General features: G+C 40.3%; 1 protein-coding gene across 1 annotated transcript; it reads left to right on the top strand.

Moving 5' to 3' along the window:
* The first annotated feature begins 1,079 nt into the window (after positions 1-1,079).
* On the top strand, positions 1,080-16,465 carry LOC131257633 (probable LRR receptor-like serine/threonine-protein kinase At3g47570). The gene is made up of 5 exons (XM_058258413.1): positions 1,080-1,751; positions 11,372-11,471; positions 12,159-12,209; positions 15,056-15,883; positions 15,978-16,465. The coding sequence occupies exons 1-5, from the start codon at positions 1,080-1,082 to the stop codon at positions 16,463-16,465; spliced, it is 2,139 nt and encodes a 712-aa protein (XP_058114396.1).
* The last annotated feature ends 211 nt before the right edge of the window (positions 16,466-16,676 follow it).

Genomic DNA, 16,676 nt, shown 5'->3' with positions numbered 1-16,676 from the left:
TTCGGCGCATGCGCGCTGGGAGCTGAGAATGGGGTACTACGGAGGCTGTCGGCACCAGATTCGGCGATCGAAAATTTTGCAAGTCCGATTTTCGAGTTTGGGGCGTAACACCATACCACAAGAAGCAACTTGGATTGAACAACTGTTGTTGAAACCTTCCCACAGTCTATTTGCCATCAAACATATTCATGAAGTCACAAAGACTCGGATGAAGGGAAAGCACAAATATTAGCTTGATCACAGTCTTCTATGGTTACAAGAAGTTTTCGAGGTGTCCGAAATCTAATTAAGCCTGGAATCTACCTTGTTTGAGGTCTGGTTCCCTAAAATGATATGAAACAAAGGATAGACAGTGTGGATATGATACATAAATTATAACAAAACCTATAGAAGTTGCACATGTCAACACTTATTATCTTCTCCTTGGAATGTGCTGCACCACACACCAAGCATTGAAATTTCTTGCCATATAAAATTTCTATGGGCTAAACAATGAATTTTTTTTTTCTTAGATCCACAATGTCCATTACAATGAAAATCTAAAGCTAAAGTAGAGCACACTCCAGGAAACAGTAGAATTCATGCTACTTATGAAAACTTCTTGGATCTCAAAAGGCTTATCAAGTTAATATTTGTTTTTTACCTTCATCCAAGCATACACGACTTTATGAACAAGTTAAATAGAAAATAAACCTGACCGGTGGTTTTAGGAAGGTTTCAATCGTAATTTGTTCAATTCCCACTGGTTTTTGTGGTGTAGTTTACTTAAGCTTTCGATATATTTCATTTTTGTTTCATGCTTTGGAATTATCTGGAAAAATTGATGGGCGGTACTGATCTAACACAAAAATCTTGGTAGGAGGAAAAATAAAAAATAAAATTCCACACTTTTATGGAAATCTGAATCTCTCTCCCCCATCTACACGGCACAATATATTATACAAATCTGAATTCGACATCGTGGAAAAACCTACTCCGATTCCTATTATAAATATACGAAGGTTAGAACGCAACGCCCCACCATCATCTGGCTTTTTTCCTGGTTTTCATTTTCAGTAGCCCTCCCAGTTACAGCAACGATGAAGCTTGGACTTTTATGTCCAAGGCCATTTTGGTCATTACTCATCCTTTCTTTCCTCCTCCCCTGCATGAACGGCATAGGAATCGGGTCCATCACCTTTGGAAATTTTACAGATCGACTCACCTTGATTGCATTCCAGGATCAAATATCCGACGATCCTTTTCAGGTCCTAAGCTCATGGAACGATTCCCTCCATTTCTGCAACTGGAAAGGAGTCAAATGCGGTCACCGGCATCCTGAAAGGGTCACTGCCTTGAATCTTTCCTCCAGCAGATTGGTGGGGTCCATATCACCCCATGTAGCAAACCTCACCTTCCTTAGGAGTATAAACCTTTCGGGCAACAGCTTCCATGGTGAAATCCCACATGAAATCAGCAAGCTCTTCCGGCTTCGAGGTCTTGATCTGAGCGATAATGAGCTGCAAGGAGGAATCCCCAACAACCTGTCCGACTGCTCGAAAATCAGAACCATCCTTCTAGATCAAAACAAGCTTGTGGGAAGAATTCCCATCGAGCTTAGCTCTCTGTCAAAGCTCATATCATTGAATCTTGGCCGTAACAGTCTCATTGGCAGCATCCCATCACTGGTTGGGAACCTGTCGTCTCTTGTTTCTCTCTATCTATATGAAAACGCTTTGGAAGGAAGCATTCCAGATGAGCTAGGATGGCTAGTGAAGTTACAAATTCTTGAAATCTATTCAAATAAACTGTCTGGTCCGATCCCACCATCGCTTTACAACCTTTCATCCATCATTGTTTTCTCTATGGCAGATTGACACAGGGATGAACGCGATAAGGATAACTACTCCGAATCCACGGAGCTTCTCTGGACTCCTCACAGAGACTTCTCGAATCCACGAGGAAAGAAAGCAGCTAGAAAATAGAAATAAATTCTAATAAATTCAAAATTGGTTAATTAATTAATAAAAATGAGTTCACAACCCTTTAAATAGGGGTACCAAGCAATGGGAAAGAAATTAGAATCAAACTACAACTAAAACTCCTAGAATCCGTGACTTACTATAAATAGTAAACTTACTATTTATAGACGGCCGTGATGTCTACTAGTGCGCAAGGTTTTCGGCCAAAAATAGTAAGTGTCCTATTTGGCTTCACCAAACCGTTCTCCTAATTATTCAAAGCTCTTTTCACGTTGGGCGCGACTCCTAAAGCCCGACGGATGAAGAGTTATAATTAAACTAAAACTTACTATTTATACTAAAAACGAAATTAAAACAGGGAAACGACCGTCGATCCAAGGGTATTTCACAATTTCGACTATCGGAACCTGGCATAGCCGGGTTGGTTGGCTAAAGTAGCTCGTTCTACCCCAAAATCATATATTTTACGCCCGATAACTCATTCCGGATTGTGAGATATGCCCGATCTAAGGTCCAACGGTCCGGATCACTTCTATCGTCGACCGGCCCTTTTCTGGTCCATCTTGCCCATGAAACTGTCCGTGACCCGCTCTACATCAGTCCCCTCCACTTCCAAAGAACTCGTCCTCGAGTTCTCATCCTGCTCTGGTTCATGATACTCGGTCAGGTCCACAACGTTGAAAGTCTATAAGATTGCCATGTCATCTGGAAGATCAACAACATAAGAATTATCATTGATCTTTTGAATGATTGAGACGAGTCCAATCTTCTTATTTTTCAACTTGTTGTACATCCTGGTCCAAAATCTCTCTTTATGCTGATGGACCATAACGCGGTCGCCCACCTCGAACATTTTTTGTCACCGGTGCTTGTCCGCTTGTTCCTTTTACTTCTCATTCGAGGCATGTAGCTTAGTTTGCACTTCCGCATTGATGCGCATAATCTTGTCTGTCATATGTTCTACTATAGTGCTCGTGCCTGGGTGCTTAGGCAGAAGGACCAAGTCAAGTGTGTGGCGAGGTACTCGTCCGTAGATAATCTGGAATAGTGATTTCCATGTCGAGTGGTTCACCATGTTGTTGAATGTAAACTCTACTTGAGACAATGCCAAATCCCACTGTTTCAGTTTTTCTCCTAAAATACAGCGAAGAAGATTTCCCAACGTGCGATTCACAACTTCGGTCTACCCATCAGTCTGTAGGTGGTAAGCACTGCTGAATTGAAGTCATGTATCGAATCGAGTCCACAAAATCTACCAAAAGTGGCTAATGAACTTCGTGTCATGATTAGAAGTACTGGTCTTGAGGACCCCATGTAGCCGTACGACCTCTCTGAAGAATAGATTCTCCACGTGTGTTACATAGAGGGTCTTCTTGCATGGGATAAAGTGTGTCATTTTGGAGAAACGATCTATCACCACGAACACCGAATCCATACGCGTTGTGTTCGTGGGAGACCAAGCACGAAGTCCATTAATAAATCCTCTTAAGGACCGTCAGACACAAGTAACAGGGTGTAGAGGCCCGTATTTTGAGATTGCCCCTTAGAGGTCTGACAAACATGACAACGTTGTACGACTTTTCCCACATCACGTACTAATTGCAGCCAGTAATACCGCTCTTTCACAAGAGCTCGTGCCTTGTCTCACCTAAGGTGTCCACTAAGGCCACCTCCATGTAGCTCCTGAATAATCTGCTCCCTTAAAAAACTTGGATGCACAATCGATTCCCTTTGAAGAGAAAATTGTCCTGTATATGAAGGTTACTGGGGTGACCTTCTTGGCACTTCATCCAAGAATCTTTGAAGTCCTCATACTCAGCTTACAGCTCATTGAGACAGTCGAAGCCGACCACCTCATTGCTCATTGTAACAAGTAATGATGTACGATGACTAAGTGCATCAGCCACCTTATTTTGCTGCCTTGACTTGTGCTTTAGAACGAACGTGAATTCTTGTAAAAACGCAACCCATCTAGCATGCACACGGTTCACGTTAGTCTGACTATTAATAAACTTTAATGCTTGATGGTCAGTGTACAGAACAAAATCTCTTTGAATCAGATAATGCCGCCAATGTCGTAGTGCCTGAACAACTGTGTACAACTCAAGCTCATAAGTTGACCACTTCTTTCGGGCTTCGTTGAGCTTCTCGCTGTAAAAGACTACCGGCCTGCTTTCCTATGATAATACTCCTCCAATTATGACGTATGAAGCGTCACACTCAACCTCAAACAATTTGTCGAAATTAGGAAACACTAAGACCAGTGTTGTAGACAAACGATACTTGATCTCATGAAAGCTCTTGTCAGCTTTATCAGTCCACTGGAACGGTTCCTTTTTCATGCAATCTGTTATAGGCACGACTATGGTGCTAAAATTTCTAACAAATCGATGATAGAAAGTCGTCAGCCCGTGAAAACTCCTTGCTTCATGAATGTTTGTTGGGATCGGTCATTCCCTAATAACTCGCACCTTTTCATTGTCTACATGAATGCCTGTAGATGTTACAACAAATCTTAAAAACAACAGGCTGTCAGTTAAAAAAATACATTTCTTCAAGTTAAGGTACAACTTGTTAATTTGTAGGACCTGCAGCACTTGCCTGAGATGTTTCCTGTGCTCCGCCTTATCCTGACTATATATTAATATGTCATCAAAATATACTACCACAAATCGGCCAGTGAACGGTTTTAATACTTGATTCATCAAACGCATAAAAGAACTTGGTACGTTCGATAGGCCGAAGGGCATGACCAGCCACACATAAAACCCTTCTTTAGTCTTAAATGCCATTTTTCACTCATTACCGGGTCGGATACGAATCTGATAGTACTTGTTCCTTAGATCTAGTTTAGAGAACACCTTGGCCCCTTCTAATATATCGAACATGTCGTCTAACCGTGGTATTGGGAACCGATATTTGATGGTAATTTTGTTGATTGCCCGACTGTCAACACACATGCTCCAACTTCTATCTTTTTTTGGATTTAATAATGCTGGTACGACACATGGGCTCACGCTCTCTCTTAAAAGACTCTTACGGATCAATTCCTCCACTTGCCCTTGAAGTATCTCACACTCCTTCGTACTCATCCGATAATGAGGGCAGTTGAGCAGGCTAGCCCCAAGGACGAGGTCTATGTGATGTTGGATGTCCCTTATGGGGGGCAATCCATCAGGTAAATCCTCAGGTCAGACTCCTTTGAATTCGTTTAGCAACAGTCTTAAACTTGGAGGGATGTTTGAGGGTTCCTCTTCTTCGCCCTTCATCACTACGACGTATACCTCGTCGGCTTCCTTGTGTTCCTTAATGAAATCCTGCATGGTCAAGAGGGAACTCCCCTCCACTTTAGAGGCTTCAGGGTGGTTCTCTGGTGCCATATACGCAATGATTATTTTTTTACTATCATTGACAAATATGTAGACATTATCTCGTCCATGATGGGTCGCATCACGGTTCGACTACCAGGGTCGACCGAGTAGCATATGACCAGCTTCCATGTCGACCACGTCACAAAGTATTTGATCCTTATAATTTTTGTCAATTGAAAACGAGACAGTGCATTGTTCAATTACCTTAGTCTCATTCACATTGTTTATCCAGCCAATTGAGTACGGGAAAAGATGTTTCATCGTTGGTAGGTGCAACTTGTCCATCATCATTATTGAGATGATGTTCTCACTACTATCACTGTCTATGATCACATCACAGACCTTTCCATTGACAGTACACCGAGTACGAAATATATTGTGTCGCTGTGGATGTAATTCCTTTCGTGGGGCATATAGTAATTGCCTCACAACTAGAAATTTGCCACTATCGTCGTCCATCACTTCATCACCGCCTGCTATTTCTTCAGTGGTTTGTTCATGTTCATCAAAGTTATGGTCTTCTTCTACGGCTTCATCTTCTGTGCCCCCTTCGTTTATAGTTAAGTGTGCTGCGGGACATTGAGAACAAGTGTTTGATAAGTGGCCTGACTGGCTACAATGGTAACAATTGTTCGACCTTAGTCGAACATAAGGATTTTGAATTCTACTCGGGCCCACTATTGTGGATGCTGCACGTTGAGGTCTGGATGAGTTGCTCTCCATATCACGGTTTGCAGTTGTAGGAGGTTGAGGACGTTCTCCCACTGGATCTTTTCCTCATGACAGCACTGGATCCTGCGTGGGACCCGTCATGGGGGCTCGAGTTGAAGGATATGGACGAGCAGGAGCTTTTGCAAGTTTTGTTTCTGCCCTACCCGCCAATTGAACTGCTTCATCCACGGTCCCGACTAGGTACATCTGAACTCGGTCCTGAATTGTCGGTCGTAAGCCACCTATAAATTGTGCCACCTTCTATAACTCAGACTCTGACAGATCGTTTCGTGTACCCAACCGTTGAAATTCTTCAGTGTAATCTGTGATGATTCGATTTCCTTGTCAGCAATTTGATATTGCTGGAATAATATCTGCTCACAATTACTTGAGAGAAATCGTGATCGAAGAAGACGTCTCATCTGTGGCCATGATGAGATTAACGCCTTGTTCTAACGGGCTCGTGAGAGTTGTAATTGTTCCCACCATGCAGAAGTACCATGTTTTAATTTAAACGCTACCAATTTTACCCTTTTATGATCTTGCACGTCCATATAATCAAAATATCTCTCTACTTCGGCTAGCCATTCAAGAAAATCTTCTATACATAATAAACCGTTAAAACTAGGAAGTTCAGCCTTACCTCAATAGTCTCTTTTAGCACGATGTAGATGATCACCTCCATGGATTGGTCATCGGAAAAAATTCTCATTAAGGTCCTCGTCGCTAGAACTTGAATCATCATGTATAGTCTTACGGTTTGCCACTGGTAGTGCTCTACGAAAATCGGGGCTGTGTCGTACAGCAACCACAGGTGGTAGAGCAACCATAGGTGGTGGAGAACCGCCTAGGGCTCAGGGTGGAAGTAGTGCATCCACAAGACGGTCGAGGGTTACCTGCAGCCCTTGCATGGTCAACTAATTCTCCCAGTGGAAAGCTTCTATTCTTTCCAAAAGATAACCAATCCCTGGATCACCGTCTACAAGATTTTGATTCATACTTTCATTATTTACCATCGGCACGAGGGGAATCCTCGCTTTGATACCAATTGACGCAGGGATGAACGTGATGAGGATAACTACTCCGAATCCACGGAGCTTTTCTGGACTCCTCACCGAGACTTCTCGAATCCACGAGGAAAGAAAGCAGAAAATAGAAATATATTCTAATAAATTCAAAATTGATTTATTAATTAATAAAAACAAGTTCACAACCCTTTAAATAGGGGTACTAAGCAATGGGAAAGAACTCAAAATCAAACTACAACTAAAACTCCTAGAATCCGCGACTTACTATAAATAGCAAACTTACTTTATAGACGGTTGTGATGTCTACTAGTGCGCAAGGTTTTCGGCCAAAAATAGTAAGTGTCTTATTTGGCTTCACCAAACCGTTCTCCTAATTATTCTAAGCTCTTTTCACGTTGGGCGCGACTCTTAAAGCCCGACGGATGAAGAGTTATAATCAAATTAAAACTTACTATTTATAGTAAAAACAAAATTAAAACAGGGAAACGACCATCAATCCAGGAGTATTTCGCAATTCCGGCTTGCGCAACTTGGCATAGCCGGGTTGGTTGGCTAAAGTAGCTCATTTAACCCAAAAATCATATATTTTACGCCCGATAACTCATTCCAGATTGTGAGATACGCCCGATCTAAGGTTCGACGGTCCGGATCACTTCTGTCGTCGACCGGCCCTTTTCTGGTCCATCTTGGCCATGAAATTGTCTGCAGCCCGCTCTACATCATAGATAAACAACTTCACGGAAACCTTCCAGCCAATCTAGGTCTCACCCTTCCTAATCTCGAAAGCCTTTTCCTTGCATTAAATGAATTTACTGGACCGATGCCAATTACATTAGCCAATGCTTCGGGACTTGCTGTCCTTGGTTTTTCTTTCAATAATTTTAATGGACATGTGCCTTCGAATTTGGGAAGACTACAGGATCTTAGTATTCTAAATATAGGTGATAATAAGCTTGGAGGTGGAGAAGGAAACAACGACATGAGTTTTCTCACTTCATTGACAAATTGTAGCCGTTTGCACTACAAGAAAAATGGCTATTAGGGGCGTTTTGGCAGAGGCGGCCACAGCAAACCGCCCCTGTATATGAAATGAGGGGCGTATTTTTTTGACCGCACGTGTACAAAACGGGCCACCGCCGCTTTTTTTTTTTTTTTAAAAAAAAACCCCAAAATCCCATCCCGCGCGGCGCCCTATCCCCAAATATCCAAAAACCCGTACCCGCGCCTATCCCAAATCTCCATCGCGCCTCTTCTTCTCCCTCCTCTTTTCTACCAAAACCCATCTCCCCTTTTCTCTCCTCCCTGTAATGTCCGACCGCTTCTCCCTCCTCTTTTCTACCAAAACCCATCTCCCCTTTTCTCTCCTCCCTACAATATCCGACCGAAAGTCTCTCTCTATCTCTCTCTCCCCCTCGTTTTCTTCATCGTGTTGTTCCTTCTTCGATCTCTCTCCAACAATCGAAGAAAATTGAAGAAAGAAGAGAAAATCGAAGGTACTCTCTCTCGATCTCTCTCCAACAATCGAAGAAAATTGAAGAAAGAAGAGAAAATCGAAGGTACTCTCTCTCGATCTCTCTCCCTTCATCTCTTTCTCTCTCTCTCTCTCTCTCTCTCTCTCTCTCTCTCACTTCCCCTTTCGATTATCAAGCAGCAGCAGCCAAATCCGCCGTTGTCCATGGCCGCTGACATCTGCAGGTTAGTTGTTTGAAGAAATGCTTCAACCAATAACGTGTATCACTGTTGTACATTTAATGGAGGGTCAACAATTTAATGTTCAAAAGATGCCTATTTCCATCGGTGGCTTACAAATGAGCACTTTGAAAGATGAGATAGAAACATGAATAACCGTTCATGTTCTATGAGGAAAGGGCTAGGATGGTCCTGATGATGATCTTTTGAGCTTTGGACCAACCAAAGTAGGACCCACTCTTTTTTTTTTTTTAAAAATATATAATTATAAAGTCACCAAGTGTGCAGTCGGTTGATTTTGATAAAACAGGGATGAAAGAATCTCTGAGATGAATTGTACGGTGGAGCTCAGAACAGGGTAGAACCATCTCTCCACCCTACACATGGCAGGGTGATTTACATTTGGGACCATCCATCTAATAACACCTACTATGGATGGGATGGCAGATGTATCAAAATCAAGTCCGGGTTCATGCTTTTGGTTGGGTTTTTACATTCTCCAGGAAATTCATTCCAACCCAGCTTTATGCTAGGAAATGGAAAAGAGAATTGAAACAGAATTTCCCAAGTTTTCAGAAACCCAATACAACCTTAACCAGACAAAATTTAGTTATTCTTCAACAAATATCAAGCTGCCTCAAACATGGAAAAAGACTTCCCAGCAACCAAATAAGCCTGGGTATGATTGATGGATGATATGACTGTATTGGCCCAAAATGACCTGACAAAGGACTAGGTGGAGCCATACGACCGATATCAGTAGTTACATGATAAGCCAAAACCAATTTCTAAACTATGATCTAAACACACATGAATATTATAATTACACCCGAATAAAGTAGCATGGAAATTGAAAAGATGTGTAAAAGTGTGATTTTTGAAATTACATAGGCCATCCATGGTAGGCCCCACTAGATGGAGATAGTGCTGGATGTGTACAATTTCTGAGTGCATATATATTAAAATATAATCAATCAATGAGATGTCGTCATTAGTGATGACCTTATGATGCCTTTTAGTAAACTAGTAATTTGGTAAGATTCCATTAGTTTATATAATAATTATTCCCAACAAACTATGGACGTAAAGAAGGTCAAAAGGATAGCTGGTTTTGGAATGGTGAGACAGAGGTGAGGACTGGTTTTCTAACTTTATTAATCTTGTTATACTAATCGGTTGGGTAGAGTATGCATATTCACTTTACAATTGTACATGTGGCATGTCATTAGCCCAGTCTAAATCATCCAAACTGCAAGTCTCAAAGTGCATATTTGATGAGCCTAAGATTAGAATAATCTTGTTTGTGAGTTTAGATGGTTGGATATATTTTGTCTTTTTCAAAGAACCATCAAATGTTAGATTCTCTTAACATCCAAGGTGACAGCTTTATTTAATGTGAATGTGGCGTCAGTGCACACGCATGTAAACCCTGGTGTTATTCTCACCTTTGATTAAAGAAATGGAAGAACCATTTCTCTAATTCTCTTTTTTCCATGTTTCAATATAACTCAGGCATTTATTTTAAAGGGCGTGATCTAGATGTGAACTACTGCTTTCTTATCAGAAAAAAGTAGGAATTTTTCTTCCCATACAACCACGCTTACAATAAATTAAGCGCCCCTTAGATTAGCGGGAATCTATGAAAGGAAAATTGTAATTATTAATGTTTTCTCTTCTATAAAAGTCCCCTGGCCTAACTCTTTTGGGAAAGAACTGCCTAATATGACATGCCAATCACATTCTACCTTGAACAGCTACTCAGAACTCAGTAGTGCTAAAATAGTAGTAGATCATTTTTCCTTAATTAAGATAAAACTCCATCAACTAGCTTCTCGGATTATGGTTCATCCACATTGGGGCATATCATATACCAACGGTCAGGATGGATGTAGTTCTTAGTAATTTGATATATTGGCATGCAGTCCTAACATGCAAAATTCTTGAAAGCAGGAGTTTCTGTTCTCGGTAGTAGCTAGAAAACATTTTCTAATATCATTGTGTGTGTTCTTCATTGTCCTATGATAGACTAACCATTTGTTCTCGTCAGTTGTTACTTTATCATATAGCCCTTGGATGTTATACTATCACAAGATCATAACCAGACAGTGGCTTTACTGAAGTATGTACAATATCATTTTCTACCTCTAATCCAGTAATGCTCTATCAAACTCATGAGTATTCTAAGGTACCTTGAACTACCTCTGTTTGGACATTTATCATAGAAGTAGCTCATGATCTCAACTTACCTAATGTCTATTTGGGCATTTGTCTAAGGATGGCAAGCACTAAAGAACTTAAAGCTTAGTTCCCATTTTGGCCCAAAGCCTATATTTTGAGAGTAGCTCGTGAACTTAAATGTATTGGTCAAATGGGGAGCTCTTACTTCTTGGAGAGAACATATGTATTAGTTAGTTCCTGGCCATGTTGGAAAACTGGCTGATTACAACGTAGAGGACACAAAGAGTTGTTGATTGCAATAGATATTCAACCACAGCCTTGTTTCATCTAAGAAAGGGGGTCTTTTAGAGGCTACATCTGGATTTTTGTTTTCGTAGATCAGTTTTTTGGTGAATCTATGTTGAGTGCCTCTATTGGTTTCTTTATTCCTCAGGGAAAGCAAGATTCATGGAGCCCGTATGGACAAGGGCTGAAAGACATGAATTCAAACCTGGATTCGATCTCAGAGTATTTATTCTCAATGATTGGTTTTTGTAATAGGCATGGATTTTATGTCAATTTTATTCAATATTCTCATGAGAAGCATTTTGTTTCTACAGATCTCTTGATTGTTTCTACACACACTCTTCAACTTTCACAACCAAGGAGGTGATTCACATTATTCGTTATTAGTGTAAGTTATTTGTTATGAATGACTTTACTACTTTGGATGTGGCATGGGCTAGAGATTGTCTATTTATCCATTTTGTTAGCAATCCTTTTTTGTTGGGAATTAGTTTGGACAGAGTTACAATGGACTAGCCATTGCAAGTTTTAGTTGTGCATGGCACTTTAATAGTTCCAGTCCCTGCAGGCTGGAAGTAGATCAGGCCATCAAATCAAGTGGTTCTATGAGGTTTGTCTTTCTCCCAAACATGATACATGTTGTAGGGAATTGGACCAATGCACAAGGTGGGCTTCACCATGACGATCACCTGGAAATAAAATCAAGCTAGTCCACTCTTTGAGCACAACCAAAATCAACGGACAACACTACGACAAAAGGTAGCATTGCCAACGAATTTTTGTCGGTGGCCAACATTTACCACCGACGCTATAAGAATCGGGTTTTGAGCAAGGAACTTTTTACCTTTATGGTAAAATGAGTTTCTTTTATATCTTTATTGGTGTTTTTATTAGGAAGGTTTTGTTTTATTTTATTAAGTTTTTGGTTGATTTAGGTGAAGGCTTGGATTACCAAAGCTTCAAAGAGTATATCATCATTCTGGAAGGTCTGTGAAAAGAACTTAGGTGAGCCCTTTTACCTTTTGGCATTGTTTTAACAACGGTTTGTTTCTGGACTCAAATCATTGTTTTTGGTTAGGTTACAATGCAGGTGATTCTAATTTAGATGAGTCAAAAGGCGATTTGAAATAAAGAAGATATGTTTTATTTAAACGGAAGAGTCTAGGTGAGTTAAATTTCTTTCGGATCTATCATGGTGTTGAAATTGCTTGACAAATCATGATTACAAATTTTCAAATTTTATATGTTTTAGTTTATGCAAACTCATGGTACAAGGAAGCCATCCCTCGAGTTCTTTGTTCTATCATTTTAATGCAATAATGTCATTTCTTGAGCTCTTTGTTCATTTCATTATTTTAGAACAAAAAGAAGGAATGAGGAGAGGAGTTACGTAATATGATCCTCTCAAATCCTTTATTTCTAATGATAATCAGTTACAAGAGAAATTGTATTCAATGCTTGTTTCAAGAAATTGTATAGTGCATTTGAGCTAATAACATGACACTCGATCTCCTTGTGGATGGGCCCCATGGGGTCCATAAAATGTTTTCGTCATGTAAATGGATCCAAGCTAGTAAGAGGGTCATTAGATTTTTTTTTTAGATGTATGGATACAAAACTAAAAAAGCATCACTTTTTTTTTTTTCCATTTCTTCATAAAAACTAATATTCTCAACATTCTTCACTTTTATGTAAGAGATTTGGTCATCATCACCAAAATACAAGTTTCATGACATGGATGCCTCACACCTGAAAAATCTTCCATTAACTAAAAAATCAGTTTGTTTGACTATCAGGTAGGCCACGTGTACAAAAAAAAAGGATGGTGTACACTACAACAAAATCGGGCATTGCCGGTGCTTGGGGCTAACCTTCTTGGAAAGGTTATATTTCTGCATCCTGCTACTCTACATCCTCACATTTACAGCAATGGCCACATCTTTTTAGCAGGGATTTTATAGCTATAAGTGGTCACCTCCGAACAATAACTTGGCTATGCTTAGGATATTGCTACTTTCAATTCATAAACTCTAGTATGCAATTTGAGTATGGTGTTGTGAAAAACGAAAACAACCTCCACAAGGAGTTGGAGGGTTCTTGATCAGTCTGGATATGATTTTGCATTTGTCTATTCTATTTGCTAAGTACTTGGCAGTTATACGAATGCACAAGTTTTTGGCAGTTCTATGCTTGGGCTAGTGGTGAGGCAGTAGCTTTCATATTGGATTCTTCAAAAAAAAAAAAAAAAAAAACTCCGACTGCAGTTACATTTCTTTTAGGCAATCTTGAAAATAATGTAGTTGCCATTTAGAGTCCAGACCCTCAATATCAAACAACCAAAACAATTACACAAGAAGAAAATGTCTGGATTATTCTTTCTGTGCACCTAATAGCAAATTTTTCTCAGTCAGTGTTAGCTTGAAAACATTTCCATTATTGGAGTGTACATCCAAAAAGCATCCCTAGTAAATAATAATGTGGGCATCCATTTGTTTTTGCTGTGGTTTTATTCATGAACATGTATTGCCTGCTGCAAGTTGTTGTATTGGAGAAAGGCGCACTTTCAGATGAGTATTTTCTGAAGAGGAAGCTTTTTTATCTAAACTTGATTTTCTACTATGGCTTAATCTATCGGTATATTCAGGAAATTTTTTTCTTTACTCTCCTACTTTTGTGGGTATTTTCACTGGTTTGTCTTAACCAGAGCAATGGGATTCCCTACAAAGTTCTTCCCTGCTTTGTGTGCAATCCCTCGCATGGCTAGCTACTTATCATGCTGGATCTGCAGTGTAGAGCATATGAGGAATTAAATGCACCTTTTTGTTGTAGCACCATGCATCTATGCCTGAGCTAGGGTTGAACCTGATATGAGGAATTAAATTCAGCTTGTATTTCTAGCACACAAACACCCCCTCAGTATTTCTACTCATTTAAAAAATTTAACTCTTTACTTCTCTATTGCGCACCTCATTGATCAATTGTACAATTTCACAATGTATGTATTGTGGGGAGTTCTAGCATACTTCTTATTGATTGCATGACATTACGGTTTGATATCAAGGATAACCGAAGTCAGCTGACATTTTTGATTTTCCCAACCCCTTTATTTACTGTCCTATTGATTTTTTGTACTTGGAAAATCTAGATAGAAATTGGAGTTCATGAACCTAAGTTAATACCCCCTTCAAACCCATATATCAGGTGAATGCGTTGCTCCGTCTGGTGACTCTTAACAGCTTACCTATGGGCAGTGGCAGTAATGTCATTTGCATTTCTTAGATATGATTAATATGTACATAGAGATTGTGTACTAGGCCAGGGTTTGGCCTAATAAGTTTTAAAGTAGGTTTGGGCATAGAAAATCTGATCCATGTTAGCCCAGTACAAGCCTTGTAATATGCATTGGGGAGTCTTCCGACTCAAGGCGCTTGCCTACCATAGGTGAGCTGACCTGGGCCCCACAGGATATTCATCGGTTAACGAGTTCCTAGAATGATGAAAACTTTGATAATCTGGCAGAGTGAGATGGATGACATACAGGCACTTGGCAATTACATAGGATTGTGTACAGGCCATTGATGAGTTTCAAAAACCATCATTTTTTTCCGTATATAATGTGGCCCACCTGATGACAGGCCTGACCTGATTTTTTGCTTTGCAGGTAATTTGTTGGGGTCCACCTGGTGAACAGCCTAGATCCTGCTTGTAGGTTTAGAAAAGGGGAGCTACCTGTTGCTGGCGCCTGCATTGAATTGCAGTCAGTTCTCTTGCCACAGAGTTAGCATGCCAAAATGCTAGTCGGGGAACTGCAACTAGTCGTAGCAATTGGAAGTATTAGAAGTAAGTTACAATAATCTGAGAGGAACGCTGCCTTCCACCATCGTCATTCTGTCCACCCACCTAACCGAATTAGGGTTAGGAGGAAGCCCAATATCTGGAAGTATCCCAACAGATATTAGTAATCTCTTCAGCTTAAATAAGCTTGGTATTTTTGAGAGCTCTGTAATACGTACCGTTCCTGTTGGTGTTGGGAAGCTTCAAAATTTGGAGGGCTTGTATTTGCATAGCAACAAACTCTCCGGACAAATCTCATCCTCCATTGGCAACATCACTGGATTGGTTGTAGTCGCTTTAGATGGAAATCGCTTGCAGGGAAGTATCCCTTCGAGTTTTGGAAGCTGTCGTCGCCTTCACATTTTAGAACTTCATACCAATGAGCTTAACGGTACAATTCCAAAAGAAGTTCTAAGTATTACTACGCTGTTTGGACTTTATATAGATGAGAATTCTTTGGTCGGATCTCTACCGTCTGAAGTTGGTAACTTAGAACAACTTCAACATTTTTATGCTGGTCACAACAAATTGATGGGTGAAATTCCCAGCACACTGGGCAATTGTCGGAGTCTGCAAACCCTTAATTTGAGCTATAACTTGTTTCAAGGAGCCATTCCTCCGGATTTGAAAAACTTAAAAGGCATTAACCTGCTAGATCTTTCTCATAATAACTTGTCTGGGCATATTCCAGTAGCTCTTGAGAAATTTCCATTTCTTGCATACTTGAATTTGTCATTCAATGATCTCGATGGCCAAGTACCGCATCAAGGGATTTTCAAAAACGCCAGTGCATTTTCAATTATTGGAAACAAGAGGCTTTGTGGAGGTATTCCACAATTACAGCTGCCAGCATGCCCAAAGAAAGCTTCACCATGGAAGGTCTATTTCTCTTACGGTAATAATCTCAGTGATCGGTGCAGTTTTATGTCTGATTCTTCTATCATTTTTCTTTGCTATTCTTTATCGGGTGAGAAGAAAGGCCAGCAGCAAACCTTTGAATGCATCTTTCCTGGAGAGTAAATTTTTAAATATTTCTTATGCGGATCTCTTTAAAGCAACTGGCGAGTTCTCTTCGGACAATTTGATTGGCGAGGGAACTCATGGTTCCGTATACAAAGGAATTCTAGATCGGGATGAAACACTTGTTGCGGTGAAAGTTCTCAATCTTCATCAACGAGGAGCTTCAAGGAGTTTCATTGCTGAATGTGAATCTTTGAGAAATATCCGGCAGCCCAATCTTGTCAAAATCATAACTGCTTGCTTGAGCATCGATTTTGAAGGCAATGATTTTAAAGCTCTAGTATTTGAATACATGCCTAAGGGGAGTCTAGAGAAGTGGATGCATCCAAGTGTATATGAGCAACAAGAACTGAGGAGCTTAAATCTTATTCAAAGGCTAGATATATAGCCGTTGATGTCGCCTCTGCATTGGAGTATCTACATCACCATTGGGGCACACCAATCGTTCATCGGGATCTAAAACCAAGCAATGTTTTATTGGACGATGACATGTGCGCCCACCTGGGTGATTTCGGATTAGCAAGGTTCCTTTCTAATGCTGCCACAATACCTCTCAAGATCAAACGAGCTCAACTGGCATCAACGGATCTATAGGCTAT

This window comes from Magnolia sinica, chromosome 10 (assembly GCF_029962835.1).
Source record: "Magnolia sinica isolate HGM2019 chromosome 10, MsV1, whole genome shotgun sequence".
NCBI lineage: Eukaryota > Viridiplantae > Streptophyta > Magnoliopsida > Magnoliales > Magnoliaceae > Magnolia > Magnolia sinica.
This window is presented reverse-complemented; position numbering and strand designations above follow the sequence as displayed.

Excerpts from the sequence above, each read along its gene's own strand:
- LOC131257633 (XM_058258413.1), top strand. The coding sequence starts at position 1,080 with ATGAAGCTTGGACTTTTATGTCCAAGGCCATTTTGGTCATTACTCATC. Across the intron at positions 11,472-12,158 it reads ATTCTCAATGATTGGTTTTT|GTGAAGGCTTGGATTACCAA; the intron begins GTAATAGGCATG and ends TGGTTGATTTAG. Across the intron at positions 15,884-15,977 it reads AAACAAGAGGCTTTGTGGAG|TTTTATGTCTGATTCTTCTA; the intron begins GTATTCCACAAT and ends TGATCGGTGCAG.